General features: G+C 39.8%; 1 protein-coding gene across 2 annotated transcripts in view; it reads left to right on the forward strand.

Annotated features, from left to right (window-relative positions):
• The window catches only part of msh3 (mutS homolog 3 (E. coli)), a 119,598-nt gene that overhangs the window by 11,608 nt on the left and 86,422 nt on the right, over positions 1-21,568 (forward strand). For both annotated transcript variants that reach the window (XM_035786337.2, XM_035786338.2), the window contains exons 9-13: positions 12,267-12,376; positions 12,493-12,607; positions 12,716-12,800; positions 17,685-17,794; positions 19,010-19,142. In XM_035786337.2, coding sequence (XP_035642230.1) covers positions 12,267-12,376; positions 12,493-12,607; positions 12,716-12,800; positions 17,685-17,794; positions 19,010-19,142 — 553 coding nt within the window. The remainder of the gene's footprint in view (positions 1-12,266; positions 12,377-12,492; positions 12,608-12,715; positions 12,801-17,684; positions 17,795-19,009; positions 19,143-21,568) is intronic.

A 21,568-nucleotide genomic window follows, 5' to 3' on the forward strand; every position in this document is an offset into this window, starting at 1 on the left:
TAGCACTGAAATGCAGTGCCTTAGACCGCTGCGCTACTCGGGAGCCCTATATTGTGTGGATATCATCTTCTGCATGATGACATGTGTTTTAGCATCTCTGGGTGCTACTAACGTTAACTTGTCTCTGGGGTGGCTAGCCAGAGAGGCCCCTTAGTAACGGTCTCTGTGTGGTTGTCACATGGCTGTCGAGTGCCCAGTTAATGAGATCCTGGGAGGGTTCCAATGTAGGTGCTGTGTGAAGTCTTTCACTCTGCTAAAATGTAAGACCCTTAACATTTTCACTGTAATATTCACATGCGTAGGGTTGCAAAATTCCACCTGTGATTTTTGGGAAACTTTCCCCAATTCCCAGGTTAAAGGAATTTTGCAACCATACAAATGCACACACTGATGTCAGTGTTGGACTTGTGAGGTTTTCCAGAAATCACGGGTGGAATTTGGGGAATTTTGCAACCCTACCCATGTGAATGTTACGGTGAAAATAAGTATTCAACCCCTTTATGGCAAGCCTAAATATGTTCAGGAGAACATTTTTGCCTAACATGTTACAATTGTAGAATAGTGAGAATTCACTTTGTCTACGGATGACAGAGAATGAGTGTAGGGGTCTATGAACCAACTCTTGATCTAACTCCATTATCATGTGAACGCTATAAGGCCCGTAATCCTATCCAGTGGGTATGCCAAGGTTGCGAGCCTTGCGTCACCACTCGGAATCAAATCAAATGTATTTATATATCCCTTCTTACATCAGCTGATATATCAAAGTGCTGTACGGAAACCCAGCCTAAAACCCCAAACAACAAGCAATGCAGCTGTAGAAGCACGGTGTATGTATTTTGTCCCCCCCACACCAAACGCGATCATGACACTCAGGTTAAAATATCAAAACAAACTCTGAACCAATTATATTAATTTAGGAACAAAAGCATTAAACATTTATGGACATTTAGCTAGCTAGCTAATTTGTCCTATTTAGGCAGCTTGCTGTTGCTAGCTAATTTGTCCTGGGATATAAACATTGAGTTGTTATTTTACCAGAAATGCGCAAGGTCCTCTACTCCACCAATTAATCCACACATAAAACGGTCATCCGAATCGTTTCTAGTCATCTCTCCTTTTTCTAAGCTTTTTCTTCTCTTGACTTTATATTGCGACTGGCAACTTTCATAAATTAGGTGCATTATCGCCACTGACCTCATTCATCTGACCCCATGTGGGTATAACCAATGAGGAGATGTCACGTGGGTGACTTCTATTTTAGCCCTTGGCAACGCAGACGCTCGTTGGAGCGCGCAATAATTTAATAATATAGATTTCTAACAAGGAGCTAATATCTTGCAATCAATGGCCGGGCATTAAGTTATTGAGTTAACCTTAGCTCAGAGATGCACATTTGGAGACCAAGTATATATGCTATGTATGTTTTTTAAATTTTTAAAATGTTTTATTTCACCTTTATTTAACCAGGTAGGCTAGTTGAGAACAAGTTCTCATTTGCAACTGCGACCTGGCCAATATAAAGCATAGCAGTGTGAACAGACAACACAGTTACACATGGAGTAAACAATTAACAAGTCAATAACACAGTAGAAAAAAAAGGGGGAGTCTATATACAATGTGTGCAAAAGGCATGTTGTGAATAACATTTACCATTAGACATTTCACCTAATAATAATTCAAGAAATATTGCTCAAATGTGAGAGCTACATTTAAAAGTAATCCGATTTATTACAGTTCCGCAATAACTGCATAGAAAATTCACCACTATGATATATAAACGTAGATCGGTTACCAATGACTCCACGATCAGTGTTTAAACCATGACCAACATCTGCTCTTTAATTACTTGTTTTTTTTACTTTTACTTTTTTTTTAGTTAATTGTTTCTTGCATTGTTGGTAAAGGGCTTGTAAGTAATTATTTCACTGTAATACCTGCTGTATTCGACGCATGTGACAAATAAAATTAGATTTGGATTTAAACACAGTTTTTATTCTTCCAAGAGCACTAAAATCCCAGTATCTCCCATAGTCTAATTAACATCACTTTGCATGTCCCAAAACATTCAAACAAAAGGCATGACAGCACACGCATTCTTGGATCTACTCATCAAAAACCTTATCTAAATTATATTGGCGCATTCCTGTGTCGCTTGTCTTTGAACTTTCCAACGAACAGTCGGAAATAAAATCCATATAACTTACAGTACAATGAAACATATCAAAATTCATAGCTCTTCATGAACTCTTGAAACAATCCAAACATGACAATTTAATTCACACTAACATTCATTTAGTTGATTTCAAGTTTCGTCAGTACTTACCACTCCTGGAGAGTGACCCCAGGACTTCCGTGAGAACATCGCCATGGCGAAGGTGTGACTCTCTCCTATGAGTTGTAAATATACAGCCATCCGTCTGGATAATGCCATATTGAATGAACACTCCAGGCTGGTGTGTCAACAAGTCGCTAGATGTGTCTTCGTCACTGGCCTTCATCGTTCACATTTGTTCACTCTGTCTTCGACTACATATTAAGTTGCATGGATTCACTGTGAGCAATAATAGTGTTTAGCATAATTTTTGAATGACTACCTCATCTCCGTACCCCACAGATACAATTATCTGTAAGGTCCCTCAGTCGAGCAGTGAATTTCAAACACAGATTCAACCACAGACCAGGGAGGTTTTCCAATGCCTCGCAAAGATGTGCACTTATTGGTAGATGGGTAAAAATAAGAAAAGTAGACCATGAATATCCCTTTGAGCATGTTAATGTTATTTATTACACTTTGGATGGTGTATCAATACACCCAGTCACTACAAAGATACAGGCATCCTTCCTAACTCAGTTGATGGAGAGGAAGGAAACCGATCTGGGATTTCACCATGAGGCCAGCAGTTAGAGTTGAATGGCTGCGATAGGAGAAAACGGAGGATGGATCAACAACATTGTAGTTACTCCACAATACTAATCTGAATTACAGTGAGAAGAAGGAAGCCTGTAAAGAATACAACAAATCCAAACCTTGCATCCTGTTTGAAGTAGTACTTTAGTGTCTTATTGCAAAAACTTAGAGGACAGGCAAAATCCTAGAGGAAGACCTGGTTGTCTGCTTTCCAACAGACACTGGGAGACAAATTCACCTTTCAGCAGGACAATAACCTGAAACATAAGGTCAAGTATACACTGGAGTTGTTGACCAAGACTATATTGAATGTTCCTGAGTGGCCTAGTTTCAGTTTTGACTTAAATCGTCTTGAAAATCTATTGCAAGACTTGAAAATGGCTGTCAACGATAGTCAGCAATAGTCAACAACAAACTTGACAGGGCTTAAAATGTGTTTTTTACACTACCGTTCAAAAGTTTGGGGTCACTTATAAACGTCCTTGTTTATTAATGAAAAGTGCATTTTTTTGTACATTAAAATGACACCAAATTCATCAGAAATAGTGTAGACATTGTTAATGTTGTAAATGACTATTTCCAGCTTTTTAATAAAAAAAGAAGGCGTAGAGGCCCATTATCAGCAATCATCACTCTTGTGATGGTGGCATGTTGTTAGCTAATCCAAGTTGATCATTTTAAAAGGCTAACTGATCATTAGAAAACCCTTTTGTAATTATGTTAGCACAGCTGGAAACTGTTGTCCTGATTAAAGAAGCAATCAAACTGGCCTTCTTTAGACTAGTCGAGTATCTGGAGCATCAGTATTTGTGGGTTTGAATGGCCAGAAACAAAGACTTTCTTCTGAAACTCGTCAGTCTGGCCAAAATTCACCCAACTATGTGTGGGAAGCTTGTGGAAAGCTACTCGAAATGTTTGACCCAAGTTAAACAATTTAAAGGCAATGCTACCAAATACTAATTGAGTGTATGTGAACTTCTGACCCACTGGGAATGTGATGAAAGAAATAAAAGCTGAAATAAATAATTCTCTACTATTATTCTGACATTTCACATTCTTAAAATAAAGTGGTGATCCTAACTGACCTAAGATGGGAATAGTTACTAGGATTAAATGTCAGGAATTGTGAAATTGAGTTTAAATGTATTTGGCTAAGGTGTATTTAAACTTCTGACTTCAACTGTAGCCTTGTTATTGTTACTTTTTATTAAATGTTTTACTTTAGTTTATTTAGTACACATTTCGTAACTCTTTCTTGAACTGCATTGTTGGTTAAGGGCTTGTAACCATTTCACATTAAGGTCTATGTTCTACATACAGGTTGATCAGAACCATTGGTGTGTGTGAAATTGGTTATTTGGAATGGCTGAGTGTATTGGCTATTGATTATAGTGATCAGGTCTACCCAGGGGTGTGATGGTGTTGAAGGGCCTGTCTATAGCTGGTATTTTATAACCATCTCTAGCTAGAATGGAAGTCAGCTGGAGGCATGCTGCTTGCTTTGTCTGTGTTTTCAACAATTGAATCCTACAGACTAATATATGGTTCTTCGTTGCAATGGTTCAATTGGTTGTCATGGTTTGTGGAGTGTGTTGCTGTTAAAGAGAATCCGCCATCTCTCGCTCTCTCTCCTCTCTCTCTCTGCCACATGTTTGCTTTGGTTGTCTTGGAAACAGCAAGAGATGACAAAGCCACAGAGTCCTTGAAATCAGAGGAGAGAGAGAGACTTTCATAGGAATAAATACTTGTCAGGCACAAGCAAAATATGGGTACTGTATGATGTTGACAGACATTGAAGTTTCAGTAAAACAAATAACATTTTATTTGAAGGGTTATGTTAGTTATATTGCTCAACTTATAGATGCTGTTATAGACCATTATGACACATTTATAATGAAGCAATAAGGTCATTTCCATGAGCACCAACATGTCAAGTTCATAGGAGCATGTCAAATGAAAGATAAAGGGCTTTACACTAGGGGTTTGAACTAACTTTTAAGTGATGTTCGGATCCTTAACAAAATTCCTTGGTGAAGGACATTTATTATTTAAAAAAGAATTCCCCCCACAAAATTAAAATCACAGTGCAGTTATCACAAAAAAATATTATTTTCATGTTATAGGCTAACTTAACGGTAGCCTATAAAGGCCTGGTGAAAATTGTGTCATTTAAGTAAAACCAGAAAGGAAAAGGCGAGCTGTAGGCTACCTTGGTGAATTTGTGAGGCATGCAAAACAATACATTGCGAAATACAGATTACTAAGACATTATTTCTGCCTGCCCCCTCCCTCGCGCTCGCTCGCCTGCCCTTCGCTACTGATGCGAGTGGGTGTTCAGTCTTCGGCCTGTTGTGTGTAGAATATCCTAGCCTATTCATTGATGATGGGCCCTGCTGTACTGAAATTGCGAGACATCGTAAGCCAAGAAATTGCCAGATACAGCATTCTATTGCAAAATGCAGCTTTTGATTATCGATATTTAGGCCTAGTGCACAATTCTAAATGTCTGTCTGGTGGCCGACCTGCCTATACTGTTCTCCTCCCCTCTTTCCCAGTCCCTCGCTAGCTTGCTATGAAAGATGCAGGTGTTTGTGTTCTCGGAAGTACCAGTCTCCTCCGTTCCAAAAATACTGAATCTTCCATTGGCTCTGTTTGCGTAGACCGTGTTAGACCCCTTAAGAGTCTATATTAACATAAGTACAACTCAGAGTGTACTTTTTTGTTCTTCTGAAATAGACTACATTCTTCATATGTTTCTTTAGACCTGTCCAAAGTAAATAAGGGATTTATTGTGATGGTGTAGGCTATATTAAATTGATTTATTAGACATTTTAAAATGTAGATGTTCCAAAGGTCTGCATCAGTGGCTTCAGGAGATGCTAATTAACGTTTTATGTCATTACCGTTTTATGCAATTACCGTGAGACAGGCAGTTATTTGCTTGACAATCACCGGCTGACACAATTTCATGACCGCCACAGCCCTAGGCATATATTCATTTCTTAAAGTGTCCATCCCAAAAATGTGGAATAAGCAGGCTTTGATTTATTGTCAAACAGGTGGAAAAGTGGCTCTTAGAAAACATCTACCAGAAAAAGTATTAAAATGTTTGGGTGTACAACACTTATAACTAATATCAACACTTACAGTGAATTCAGACAGTATTCACATCCCTTGTTTTTTTTTCCTCCTCCACATTTTGTTTTCTTACAGCGAGAATAAAAAAAGTTATAAAATGTGCATTTTGTTGTCACTGGCCTATCTATACACCCCATAATGTCAAAGAGGAATAGTTTTAAAAAAAAGTTTTTGCAAATGAATAAAAAATGAAAAGCTTAAATATCTTGAATCAATACATATTCAACCCCCTTTTTATTAAGTCTAAATTAGGTCAGGAGTAAAAAATGTGCTTAACAAGTCACGTAATAAATTATATGGACTCACTCACTGTGTGCAATAATAGTGTTTGACATGATTTTTGAATGACTACCTAATTTTTGTACTCCACACAGACTTATCTGTAAGGTTGAGCAGTGAATTTCAAACACAGATTCAACCACAAAGACCAGGGAGGTTTTCCAATGCCTTGCAAAGAAGGGCACCTACTGGTCGATGGGTCAAAAAACAGACAATGAATATCCCTACGAGCATGGTGAAGTTAGTAATTACACTTTGGGTGGTGTATCAATACACCCAATCACTACAAAGATACAGCCGTTCTTCCTAACTCAGTTGCTGGAGAGGAAGGAAACAATTCAGGGAATTCACCTTCAGGCCAATGGTGACTTTAAAACAGAGTTTAATTAATGGCTGTGATAGGAGCAAACTGAGGATGGATCAATAACATTGTAGTTACTCCACAATACTAGGGAAAAGAAGGAAGCCTGTACATAAATAAAGATATTCCAAAACATGTATCCTATTTGCCGTATTATTTTAGTACCGTATTGAAAAAAATGTGGCGAAGCAATGAACTTTTTGTCCTGAATAGAAAGTGTTATGTTTAGGGCAAATCCAATACAACACATTACTGAGTACCACCGAAGACCTGGATGTCGATTTTTATTTTATTTATTTAAAAAAAGCATTTTTTTTTTAAAGCAGCCCCCCGCACCTCTCCGATTCCCTTTCCCCCTCCATATTTTCAAGCATAGTGGTGGCTGCATCATGTTATAGGTATGCTTGTAATCATTAAAGACTGTGGAGACACTGTCAAGACTGTGGAGTAATTCACCTTTCAGCAGGACAATAACCTAAGACACAAAGCCAAATCTACACTGGAGTTTCTTATCAAGAAGACTGTGATGGTTCCTGAGTGGCCGAGTTACAGTTTTGACTTAATTCTACTTGAAAATCTATGGCAAGACCTAAAAATGGTTGTCTAGAACTGAACCACAACCACTTTGACAGAGCTGTAAGAATTTAGAGAATAATAATCGTCAAATGTTGCACAATCCAGGTGTGGAAAGCTCTTAGTCTTACCCAGAAAGACTCACAGCTGTAATCGCTGCCAAACGTGCTTCTGCAGAGTATTGCCTCGGGTGTGTATAAGTTATGCAAATTAGATATTTCTGTATTTCATTTTCAATAAATGTGTAAACATTTCTAAAAACGTGTTTTCACTTCATCATTTTGGGGTATTGTGTGTAGATGGGTGAGAAAAACATATATTTAATCTAAACTCAGCAAAAAAAGAAACGTCCCTTTTTCAGGACCGTGTCTTTCAAAGATAATTAGTAAACATCCAAATAACTTCACAGATCTTCATTGTAAAGGTTTTAAACACTGTTTCCCATGTTTGTTCAATGACCCATAAACAATTAATGAACATTAAATTAAAGACACTAACATGCTACAGACGGTAGGCAATTAAAACTTAGGATATTAAAGAGGCCTTTCTACTGACTCTGAAAAACACCAATATAAAGATGCCCAGAGTCCATGCTCATCTGCGTGAATGTGCCTTAGGCATGCTGCAAGGAGGTATGAGACCTGCAGATGTGGCCAGGGCAATAAATTGCAATGTCCGTACTGTGAGATGCCTAAGACAGAGCTACAGGGAGACAGGACGGACAGCTGATCGTCCTCGCAGTGGCAGACCACGTGTAACCTGCACAGGATCGGTACATCCGAACATCACACTTGCGGGACAGTTACAAGATGGCAACAACAACTGCCCGAGTTACACCAGGAACACACAATCCCTCCATCAGTGCTCAGACTGTCCGCAATAGGCTGATGGGCTTGTAGGGCTGATGGGCTTGTAGGCCTGTTGTAAAGCAGGTCCTCACCAGACATCATCGGCAACAATATCAACGTCGCTGGACCAGACAGGACTGGCAAAAAGTGCTCTTCACTGACGAGTCGCGGTTTTGTCTCACCAGGGGTGATGGTCGGATTCGCGTTTATCGTCGAAAGAATGAGCATTACACCGAGGCCTGTACTCTGGAGCGGGATCGAGGTGGAGGGTCCGTCATAGTCTGGGGCGGTGTGTCACAGCATCATCGGACTGAGCTTGTTGTCATTGCAGGCAATCTCAACACTGTGAGTTACAGGGAAGACATCCTCCTCCCTCATGTGGTACCCTTCCTGCAGGATCTTCCTGACATGACAATGCCACCAGCCTTACTGTTCGTTCTGTGTGTGATTTCCTTCACGACAGGAATGTTAGTGTTCTGCCATGGCCAGTGAAGAGCCCGGATCTCGATCCCATTGAGCACGTCTGGGACCTGTTCGATGAGAGGATGAGGGCTAGGGCCATTCCCCCCAGAAATGTCTGGGAACTTTGCAGGTGCCTTGGTGGAAGAGTGGGGTAACATCTCACAGCAGCAGTATAAGGAGGAGATGCACTGCAGTACTTAGTTGCCACACCAGATACTGACTTTTGATTTTGACCCCCCCCTTTGTTCAGGGACACATTATTCAATTTTTCTTAGTCACATGTCTGTGGAACTTGTACAGTTTATGTCTCCGTTTTTTAATCTTATGTTCATCCAAATATTTACACATGTTAAGTTTGCTGAAAATAAACATTACAGCCTGAATTCCAAATAAACTCAGCAAGAAAAGAAACGTCCTCTCACTGTCAACCGTTTCTTTTTTTGCTGAATTTATTTGGAATTCACGCTGTAACACAGCAAAATGTGGAATAAGTCAAGGAGTATAAATTCTTTCTGAAGGCACTGTATATTTAGTTTTGGTTATTTTTTCGGTAACATGGCCTTCTCTTACCCAAAATCAACATATCTTTAAAATATTTTAACATTTCTATAATACAGCATTTGGAGGGAAGATAATGAAAGTTCAAAGAAGTAACATGTAAAGGTAGACCAATCAATTAGTTATAGTGTTTGTACAGATATCAATTTACTTTATTAATTGATTTAAAACAAAATTCTGTTACCAAATCTGTAACAGAATTTCAGAAAAGTCATTAATGTCAATTCAGCAATTGAATTGGCTACAGTGCGGAATCATAATAGTCACAAACCACAGTTAGGTCACCTGCTAATGTTCTCCCTTCCGCTGGAATACTGTTATGTTCAGTTAATAACTTTTCTTTCTGTTTGGTGGTCAACCCCTCGCTCTCTTCTCTTTCTTCTCTCTCTTCAATTAATGTCACCGCTCCCAACTCTTATTGACACCTACTCATGAGCCCCATCTCTTTCCATTTACTGTAACCTGCATCCTCACCCACTGACTGACACCAGACGTCCATGGATGTTGAAGTCGTTTACATACATTTTTCGGTTGGTCCGATTATTGTTTTGTATTTTAAACTCAAGGTGTCATGTCATAGCTGACACCCCATTCTTTATGCAGACATATTTTAATCATATTTAACAGAATTTTGGGAGAACATGTTCACTCAAAAAACAGCAAGATTTTATAGACATTCTGCTACCAAACTTTGCATCTGCACAGTTCTTTCAGTAAATGTGATTTTTGTACATGTTCAGTGTATGTTGTTAAATATAGTCCTTGTGCATAGAGTTGTATGGTTTGTTAAACTTTGAAATCTGTTCTTTTTGGTGCAATTCCGTTACCGTGGAATTACCTATAATGCAAGCGTAATGTAAACAAATTGTCATATGTGACAATCTTCAAGCAATGTTACTAGTTAAATTACTTTTTTATTAAATATATTTCTTAGATATTTTTCTCAAATATTTGTATTCACTTTTTTTGTAATTATGGTACCAGTCAAAAGTTTGGACACACCTACTCATTCAAGGGTTTTAATTTATTTGGACTATTTTCTACATTGTAGAATAACATCGAAGACATCAAAACTATGAAATAACACATATGGAATCATGTAGTAACCAAAAAAGTGTTAAACAAGTCCAAATATATTTTATATTATTCATAGTAGCCACCCTTTGCCTTGATGACAGCTTTGCACACTCTTGGCATTCTCTCACCTGGAATGCTTCACCTGGAATGCATTTCCAATAGTCTTGAAGGAGTAGACTACCGTTCAAAAGTTTGGGGTCACTTAGAAATGTCATTGTTTTTTCTTGGCATTTTCTCGCATGGAATAGCCTTCATTTCTGAGAACAAGGATAGACTGACGAGTTTCAGAAGAGAGGTCTTTGTTTCTGGACATTTAGAGCCTGTAATTGAACCCACAAATGCTGATGCTCCAGATACTCAACTAGTCTAAAGAAGGCCAGTTTTATTGCTTCTTTAATCAGAACAAGTTTTCAGCTGTGCTAACATAATTGCAAAAGGGTTTTCCCAATGATCAATTGGCCTTTTAAAATGATAAACTTGGATTAGCTAACACAAAGTGCCATTGGAACACAGGAGTGATGGCTGCTGATAATGGGCCTCTGTATGCCTATGTTATGTAGATATTCCAGAAAGAATCTGCCGTTTTCAGCTACAATAGTCATTTACAACATGAACAATGTCTACACATAATTTCTGAACAAATGTATGTTATTTTAATGGACAAAAAATGTGATTAAAAAAAAAAGAAATTTCTAAGAGACCCCAAACTTTTGATTGGTAGTGTATGCTGAGCACTTGTTTGCTGCTTTTCCTTCACTCTGCGGTCCAACTCATCCCAAACCATCTCAATTGTGTTGAGGTCAGGCAATTGTGGAGGCCAGGTCATCTGATGCAGCACGTCAATCACTCTCCTTTTTGGTCAAATAGCCCTTACACAGCCTGAAGGTGTGTTGGATCATTGTCCTGTTGAAAAACAAATGATAGTCCCACTAAGCACAAACCAGATGGGATGGAGTATCGCTGCAGAATGCTGTGGTATCCATGCTGGTTAAGTGTGTCTTGAATTCTAAATAAATCACTGACAGTGTCACCAGCATAGCATCCCCACACCATCACACCACCACCTCCATGCTTCACGGTGGGAACGACACATGCAGAGATCATCCGCTCACCTACTCTGTGTCTCACAAAGACACGACGGTTGGAAGAAAAAATCTAATTTGGCTTCATCAGACCAAAGGACAGATTTCCACCGGTCTAATGTCTATTGCTCATGTTTCATGGCCCAAGCAAGTCTCCTCTTTATTATTGGTTTCCTTTTGTAGTGGTCTCCTCTGCAGCAGAGGTAACTCTGGGTCTTCCTTTCCTGTGGCGGTTCTCATGACAGCTAGTTTAATCATAGCGCTTGATGGTTTTTGTGACTGCACTTGAAGAAACTTTTCCACATCGACTGACCTTCATGTCTTAAAGTAATGATGTACTATCGTTTCTCTTCGCTTATTTGAGCTGTTCTAGCCATTATATGGACTTGGTGTTTTACCAAATAGGGCTATCTTTTGTATACCACCCCTACCATGTCACAACATAACTGATTGGCTCAATTGCATTAAGAAGGAAAGAAATTCCACAAATGTACTTTTAACAAGGCACACCTATTAGCATTCTCTAAAACAGCTTCATGAGGTAGTCACCTGGAATGCATTAACAGTGTGCAAAGCTGTAATCAAGGCAAAGGGTGGCTATTTGAAGAATCTCAAATATAAAATATATTTAGATTTGTTTAACACTTTTTTGGTTACTACATGATTCCATATGTGTTATTTCATAGTTTTGATGTCTTCACTATTATTCTACAATGTAGAAAATAGTACAAATAAATAAAAGCTCTGGCATGAGTAGGTGTGTCTGAACTTTTGACTGGTACTGTCTATTTTTTAGATATTTTTCTAAAACATTTTACTTGAGCTTAGATTTTTGTGCCTGAGGCTGTTCAGACAAACAGGTTGATTCTTATAGGAGCTGGTGTAACTCTACCTCCTATTTCCTCCTTCTGTCACTCTTCTCTCCCTGCCTTCTCCCTCTCTCCACTCCCTCTCTATTTGCCTCTCTCTTTCTGCAGTGTGCAGGCTGGTGATGGTGTACGTATAGAGAAGAGGGAAAGTGCCCAGTTTGATTTTGCCTCTGCAATGAACACTGTCACTGAGTTCTACTGTCACACGCAGGACTCAGGTGAGAGAGAGAGAGAGTTTTGGGGACGCTGGCGGATGATCAACGAAACAAGTATTGTCTAACAAAATGAGGCACGAGTTTATGACTCATTGCTGTATTCGTGTGACCATCCCCAGGTTCTAGACCTCTCTCCAGTATAGCCTCTTTGGAAAGTCCTGTGGTCTGCTGTCTGGGTCCTCTCATCCACTACCTCACAGAGTTTAACCTGCAGAGAGTACTACTGCACCACAGGTACTCACACACATACACACACACCGCCCTTGGGGTTGCCACAGACTGACTCCCTGTGAGTCTTGTAATATTGTATGTGGTAAATCTGTGTGTGTGTGTGACTTCAAGTTCGTTCAGGCACCTCTCCTGTGAGTCAGACGGTATGGTCCTCAGTGCTCCCACTCTCAGAAACCTGGAGATACTCACCAACCAGGTACGTGTTAGTGAATGAGTGGTTGTTCCACTAAAAGTTTTGTGATTATGCTGCACGACTTGTGCAGAACTTAATTATTACTTAATAAAACTGTTGTTACACTAAGGTTTTTATTCTAAGAGTAATTTAGACTACAGTTAGGGTGTGGAAATGTTTAGGATTATTTTGCTCTTACTGTAGTCAACTCCCGAACGGTCACGTTGTACAGCACCTGAGTGGCACAAAGGTCTAAGACACTGCAAGCTGTGTTGCTACAGATGCTGGTTCAATACTAGTGCCGGTCTTGACTGGGAGACCCATGAGATGACTGTAGGTTTTTACGTTATTTGAAAACGAAATCATCTCCAAAATATTGTTATTTTTTTAAAACAAAACTATTATTATTATTAATTTAGAATAATATAAAAGGCCCTTGGATATTCACACACATATATTATTAACCCTGTTATTAGCAGGACAATATATATTGGTCATGGCACCCGAGTGGAGCACAATGGGATTGCCTTGCAGTTCTCTAGCTGTATCCACTGAAGTAGCGGTGGGCGCAAGAGGTTCAAGACACGAGTGCAAGGGGCACGGGAGGGGCCGCAAAGCCGTGCACAGAAGACGCACCTAGCCCATGAGGACGGACGGACGGGTAGCACAGAACAACACTTTAAGGCATTGCACTAATAATGGCGCTGACTGTTGTCATTCGTGCCAGTCTGCACGTTAAAACTAACACAATGTAACATATAATGGCGTGCAAAATTCCTCTTAGATATGAAATCTGAAGGGCAGATATTATTAAATATTAAAGCATTAGACCTCTCGCTAAAGGCGTCAGTCAAAAGTTCCACTTAAATCAGAACTGGATTTAGCGAAAAATGACATGAAAAGCACACATTTGTAAATCTAAAAGTAATTTGAATGGTAGATACAAATGATTTGTGACATTGTTGTTACAATAAAGAATGTAAACAAGATGCTGTGTTTTTATTTACAGTAGTGATGGACAGCTGGTGGCATTTTCAAAACAGGTTTTCAAATACAGTGGGGCAAAAAAGTATTTAGTCAGTCACCAATTGTGCACATTCTCCCACTTAAAAAGACGAGAGAGGCCTGTAATTTTCATTATAGGTACTCTTCAACTAAAATCCAGAAAATCACATTGTAGGATGTTTAATGAATTTATTTGCAAATTATGGTGGGAAATAAGTATTTGGTCAATAACAAAAGTTTATCTCAATACTTTGTTATATTCCCTTTGTTGAGGTCAAACGTTTTATGTAAGTCTTCACAAGGTTTTCACACACTGTTGCTGGTATTTTGTCCCATTCCTCCATGCAGATCTCCTCTAGAGCAGTGATGTTGGTCCTTCTGTAGCTCAGTCCTTCTGTAGCTCAGTTGGTAGAGCATGGCGCTTGTAACGCCAGGGTAGTGGGTTCGATCCCCGGGACCACCCATACGTAGAATGTATGCACACATGACTGTAAGTCGCTTTGGATAAAAGCGTCTGCTAAATGGCATATATATTATATATTATATTATTATTATTATTATATTATGTTTTGGTTGCTGGGCAACACGGACTTTCAACTCCCTCCAAAGATTTTCTATGGGGTTGGGATCTGGAGACTGGCTAGGCCACTCCAGGACCTTGAAATGCTTCTTACGAAGTCACTCCTTCGTTGCCCGGGCGGTGTGTTTAGGATCATTGTCATGCTGAAAGACCCAGCCACGTTTCATCCTCAATGCCCTTGCTGATGGAAGGAGGTTTTCACTCATAATCTCACGATACATGGCCCCATTCATTCTTTCCTTTACACGGATCAGTCGCCCTGGTCCCTTTGCAGAAAAACAGCCCCAAAGCATGATGTTTCCACCCCCATGCTTCACAGTAGGTATGGTGTTCTTTGGATGCAACTCAGCATTCTTTGTCCTCCAAACACGACGAGTTGAGTTTTTACCAAAAGGTTATATTTTGGTTTCATCTGACCATATGACATTCTCCCAATCTTCTTCTGGATCATCCAAATGCTCTCTAGCAAACTTCAGACGGGCCTGGACATGTACTGGCTTAAGCAGGGGGACACGTCTGGCACTGCAGGATTTGAGTCCCTGGCGGCGTAGTGTGTTACTGATGGTAGGCTTTGTTACTTTGGTCCCAGCTCTCTGCAGGTCATTCACTAGGTCCCCCCGTGTTGTTCTGGGATTTTTGCTCACCGTTCTTGTGATCATATTGACCCCACGGGGTGAGATCTTGCCTGGAGCCCCAGATCGAGGGAGATTATCAGTGGTCTTGTATGTCTTCCATTTCCTAATAATTGCTCCCACAGTTGATTTCTTCAAACCAAGCTGCTTACCTATTGCAGATTCAGTCTTCCCAGCCTGGTGCAGGTCTACAATTTTGTTTCTGGTGTCCTTTGACAGCTCTTTGGTCTTGGCCATAGTGGAGTTTGGAGTGTGGCTGTTTGAGGTTGTGGACAGGTGTCTTTTATACTGATAACAAGTTCAAACAGGTGCCATTAATACAGGTAACGAGTGGAGGACAGAGGAGCCTCTTAAATACGAAGTTACAGGTCTGTGAGAGCCAGAAATCTTGCTTGTTTGTAGGTGACCAAATACTTATTTTCCACCATAATTTGGAAATAAATTCATTAAAAATCCTACAATGTGATTTTCTGGATTAATTTTTCCTTTTTGTCTGTCATAGCTGAAGTGTACCTATGATGAAAATTACAGGCCTCTCTCATCTTTTTAAGTAGGAGAACTTGCACATTTGGTGGCTGACTAAATACTTTTTTTTGCCCCACTGTACTTGTGGCCAGATTAGCAGGACAATAGAATATGTATAGCCCTGCTACTGTAGGTGTGAACATCCCCCTACCTACAATGTATTTGATGCTTAAGTACTCTAAAGTGTTACATTTGTGAATAGCACTGTCCGTGACCAAAATCCCCAAGTCTACCAGTATTTTTTAAATGTCTCCAGAAGACGTTCCACCTGAAAGCCCGAATCTGCTCACTTAAACGAATAGAGATCCTGGTCATGGTGCTACAGTATGTCGTTACAGCATAATCAAAGTGAGGATAATCGGCGATCTGCTGTTTACTTATGGTCTATTGTAAGATGAAAGTCACACCTTTCCAGTACTCCTCACCCCGTCCCAACTCCACCCTTAACACAGTTACCATTCAAAAACAAGCTATTTATCTACAAAAAAATGACATTGCGACCAAAGAGAACAGACAAAATGGACATTGTTTTCATCAAGCCAGCTTCTTTCTATGGTGGGTTCGTCAGGTCGTCAGTTCACCCTGACATTTCTATTCCTCTTCTGACAACAGAACTTGTCCAACTGCTCACCAGGCACAGCAAGGGCTGTCCGGTCTGTTATGCTGTTCTGCTATTCCAAGGATGTGTAACCAAAGAGATACCACGAGTGGGCTCAAACAGAATACCAACTGGGATGGATCCCGTGGAAAATGTGGCTTACCCGTGAACCTCCGGGTGTTCATACTTAAATTACTGTGTCTCAGAAGTTCCTGTCTTTAATAAAGAAATGTTTTAGTTATCCTGACCTGGACACAATGTACAGTATTATAATAGCCCTTCCGATTGGCGCAGCAGTTGAAGACACTGTATTGCAGTGCAAAATGCATTGCTTCAGATGTAGGTTCGATACCCGTGCTGGCCGCCACTGGGAGACCCATATGTAATTACTGTTTGTCACGAACCTGCATCTGTAGCAATGCATTTTACACTGTGATGCAATGTCTTAGACCGCTGCGCCAACCGGGAAGGCTATTATAATCTTGTACATGGGGTCCAGGTCTGGATAACCAAAACATTTATTTTTTAAAGACTATTAGAAAGAATGTTGCTACTTGTTTATTTTGATCCAAAGCCTGAATGAGTGAGTCTGTCAGCTTTATGTAGGTGCCGGGCTATATGACTGTGCCATCAACTTGATAATATATAACAATAATTTGTAGGTTATTTCGTTAAAAAAATAAAAGTGAGCGATTTGTAATCTGAATATCAAAATATTTTCAATATACTGTAGGCCTACTGTAGGCGACATGAGTCTCACTAGTGTTGAGTAATGTGCTGTTAAAAGTGGTGTACGTCTTATTTAAAAAGCATATTGAAGTTAGAAACAATAGCATTTGATGCAATAAGCCTACCCGCTGTGGTCACTTTTTTAGCACAGTTTCGCGCTGCTCTGAGACAAGCATGGGGTCTGGTCTTGGTAAATCAATGAGAGTTTTATTTTCACTGAATCTCTGTTTGTGTATTGGTTAGGCTAGAATTATACAATTAGGGTGTGGACATATTATGCTCTTAGTACTGTAGCCTACTCCCGACCGTCACCTTGTACAGCTCCTTATTTTCCGTTCCATCCTAACGGAAACCCAGGGGGTTTTCATTTTTCTTGGAATAGAAACACCATAATATTAATCAAATGAATTAAGCAAAATGTCTTAAAATTAGTCCCATACACTATGTTCTTACAAAAAAGGTTTTAAATGCTCTTGTACAGCCACTATTGAAGGCTATCAAATGCTTCTCAAATATGCCCTCTGGTGGTCAAACTAGCACTAACTAGCTTTAATGGTTACAATGGCTGACACTTAAATAACGTGCCATAGAATTCTGCGGCACCATGCAAGCTGTGCTGCAGTACGCTGCAACTTTTACATGATGAACCACTGTACTTTCACTGCAGTTTACTTGTATACAACTTACAACTTTATCTTATATAATGTCCTGTTTGGTGCTATTTTGTGGCCTAAATTAAGTTTGGGCAATTGTTATCGTGGAGCATTGGAACGGTACGATATTACTAGGCCAAGTGCAGTACTCTTTTTCACAGAAAGGTTTGTGTGCGTGTGTTACAGACAGATGGAGGTACGAAGGGCAGTTTGTTGTGGGTGTTAGACCACACCCACACCTCATTTGGTAGAAGACTGATGAGGAAGTGGGTAAGCCAGCCCCTCAAAGATGCACAGTAAGTACACACTGAATCCCAAACCAGTCTTTTGCCCCTACTAACTCGCTTGGAGGGCCCTCCGTGGTCATCTGTTGCTGACGAAACTCTGGGGGTGACTTCAAGAGTGATGAGTGGATCAAACAACGGCTCATAATAATGGCTGGAACGGAGTGGCATCAAACATAGAAACCATGTGTTTCTAGAATAGAAACCAGCCATACATACCATGAGCCTGTCCTCCCCAATTAAGGTGCCACCAACCTCCTGTGGGATCAAATTAACCCATCAATTTCAGGACACACTTGGGACTTGAATGATGCAATTTATGTTCCACGTTAAATAATAAAACGAGAATTAAATTAAAATGAACAAATTTCCCCTGTCATTTTACAAGATATAAACCTCCGTTAAACAGTTAAACATTTAATTTGTGAGGTATTTGATTTTTTTTTTTACATGTGTCAAGCCTAGAAATCAGACACAAGCAAATGTATTTTCATATAATTAGGCTCACCTCTCCATTATTTTCTATGAAATTGTTAACACCAAACATATTGCGGTGCATGTTGGGATAGCACTTTGCTCTTGAGCTGGCAGCATTGCTGGCTCAGTTGAAGTGGCCCCTAAACCCATGATCATTTTAAATCCCTCAGATTTACATCACTTGTGCATATGGTGGAGGCGTGAGTGAATTCGCAAATGAGGGGGCGAGGGGAAAGGAAAGGGACTGGTTTGGGCTTCAGCAATAGATTACGGTGAAGTTGCCACGAGACCCTGATCTTGTGTCAGTTTTGCATTTCCCCCATTAATGGTTAAGGATTTAGGGGCAGGGAGGGGAGGGGAAGCTGAACCTAGGAATATGTACCTAGGGGAAACTTTACCCTGGAGCAAGTACACACACGGACCTATGCAATCCTTTCAGATCTGCACTGAGTGTCTGAGGGATAGAGATGGATTTGGGGTTGGTCTGAGATTGTAATCTCTCTTACTCGCTCAGATCTGCTGTTAGGATTACAAATCTTAGATTCTACCATCAGATAGGTTATGAGAGAACCCTGCTTCACGCTTACATGAATAAAACCCAGATTACACACACATGCTCATGTCTCTCTGCACTCTGCAGTCACACTCGAATGCCTAATGCACATTGTGTTGCTGGGGAGGAAACTGAAAATAGCACTTGTGCTTCTGTATACAAAATGTCAACCCTGGAGGCACTTGTTCACCCCACAGGTCTATATGTGAGAGACAAGGTGCTGTATGTGAGATCCTGGAGTCTGATTCCGTCACCCTACCCTCCGTTAGAGCCCTGCTCTTCCGACTGCCAGACCTGGAGAGAGGAGTGTGCAGCATCTACCACAAGAAGGTACGCTCGTGCATGCACACACACACGCACACACGGTCTAGAAGCAGTGGCCTCACTCAAAGATTAAACGAGTGACCACCCTAGCAATGGAAATGCATGTCATCGATGATTGAAGGCTGGTGAGATCAGGTAGAACCATTCTAGCCAATGATAGGGAAGATACACGGGGGAACAACAGGCACAAGTAAGTTGTTTATTTCAATGTTGTCGGAATGCCACGTGCATCCACTTATATCAGTACCTTTGTAAAAGCCTAAACATTACGAAACTTATATTCGATCAAACAAGTCTCACGTAATTCGATATTCTCTCATAGACCTCCATACAAAAAAGGGCTTATCACATTCGGACAGATTGTGAGCGAAGCAAATCCTCTCGCTTCACCTCTTTCTTTCTGCCTCACTGTCATATCTCCCACCCTCCCAGCTTCACTCAAATGTCAGGACAAAGAGCTTTCATCAGTGTGTGTATGTGCTTATTTGATGCTGAACCTTGCTCTTGTCCACAGTATCGTTTTCTCAGCTTGCACTCTTGCCTCAAAATCTGCTAAAAGTTTCATCCTCACAGTGATTGGTTAGAAGTTTTTTCTAATCTATTCCACCCACCTTCCCTACACACACACATACATATTAATTGTCGTATTTGGATGAGTTGTGTGATGGTCTTCTTCTCTATTTAATGGAGAGAGGAAATGGAATGGTTATGGTAGCAAGCCTTCGTGTGCTCTCAACCATAAAAACCACGTCACCTCCCAAAGCCAGAGAACCATTAAAGCTGTGACACTCATTAACCTCTGACCTGTTTTAATGCCAATATGAATTCAATATTATCTGTAACGCCACATCTCTCCAATAACAGTAATAGACCACTGACATACAGGTCACTGAATCAATAAAACTGTAGAATCTATAATGATTAACAATAGTATATTTTTATAACATCGTGCCTGCCTTCAGAAAGTATTTCCGCCCCTTGACTTTTTCCACATTTTAAAATGTACTACATTTATATTTTTTGTGTGACTAGCCAACTACACACAATACCCCATAATGTCAAAGCTGAATAATACAATTAGTAAAAAATGAGTCAAGTATTCAACCTAAATACGTTCAGGAATAAAAATGTGCTTAACAAGTCACATAAGTTCCATGTGTGCAATAGTAGTGTTTAACATGATTTTTGAATGACTACCTAATTGTCTGTACCCCACACACACAATTATCAGTTAAGCAATGAATTTCAAACATACAAAGACCAGAGCGGTTTTCCAATGATTTGCAAAAGAAGGGCACCTATTGGTAAATGGGTAAAAATACAGAAAGCAGACATATAATATCCCTTTGAGCATGTTTAAGTTATTAATTTGACTTTGGATGGTGTATCAATACACCCGGTCACTACAAAAGATACAGTAATTCCTAACTTATATGCCAAAGAGGAAGGAAACTGCTCAAAGGATTTTACAATGAGGCCAATGGTGACTTAAAACAGTTACAGAGTTGAATGGCTGTAATAAGAGGGAACTGAGGAAGGATCAACAACATTGTAGTTTTTCCACACTACTAACCTAATTGACAGATTAACAAGAAGGAAGCCCGTACAGAAAATAAATATTCCAAAACATGCATCCTGTTTGCAACAAAGCACTAAAGTAATACTGAAGAATTTTGAAATTAATAATGGACAAATATTGCACAATGCAGGTGTGAAAAGCACTAAGAGACTTACCCAGAAAGAGCCACAGCTGTAATTGCTGCCAAAGGTGATTCTAACATGTATAGACTCAGGGGATTTAATACTTATCTAATCAAGATATTATTGGTGTATTATTTTTCATAAATGTTTTACAAATATGATAATTTTTCTTCCATTTTGACAGAGTATTTCTTGTAGATCGTTGACAAAAAATGACAATTAAATCCATTTGAATCCCACTTTGTAACACAACAGAATGTGGAAAAATTCAAGGGGTGTGAATACTTTCTAAAGGCACTGTATGTCATGTGGACAGATAATGGTGGTTATAGATTTAGATGGCGCTGCTCTTTGTTGAGTTTTATTGAAGAAGTAGATTGGCTTTTAACGTCTGTGTGATTGAACACAGGTTAGTGTGTGACCAACTCAGTGGCCTTGTGGTTAGAGTGGCTGCCCTTATATTGGAAGTTTGGTAATTCAATCCCCAGCCAAATCATAGTACCCGTTTGTATGTCAGATGTTACCTATGCTGAAGTTTTAACAGGTCAGATAAAACCGACCCAATTATGGTCTGCAAATCAAAGGACCGAGGCTGTCGTCTACCAAAAGCATCTTGTCCATCTGTAGAAGTAGCCAGAGTTGAGGCAGAGTTCATCAGTAGCACATGGAATGAAAAGGTGAAATCTGAAATACAGTTGAAGTTGGAAGTTTACATACACCTTAGCCAAATA

Source organism: Oncorhynchus keta, chromosome 14, assembly GCF_023373465.1.
Source record: "Oncorhynchus keta strain PuntledgeMale-10-30-2019 chromosome 14, Oket_V2, whole genome shotgun sequence".
In the NCBI taxonomy this organism is placed as follows: Eukaryota; Metazoa; Chordata; class Actinopteri; order Salmoniformes; family Salmonidae; genus Oncorhynchus; species Oncorhynchus keta.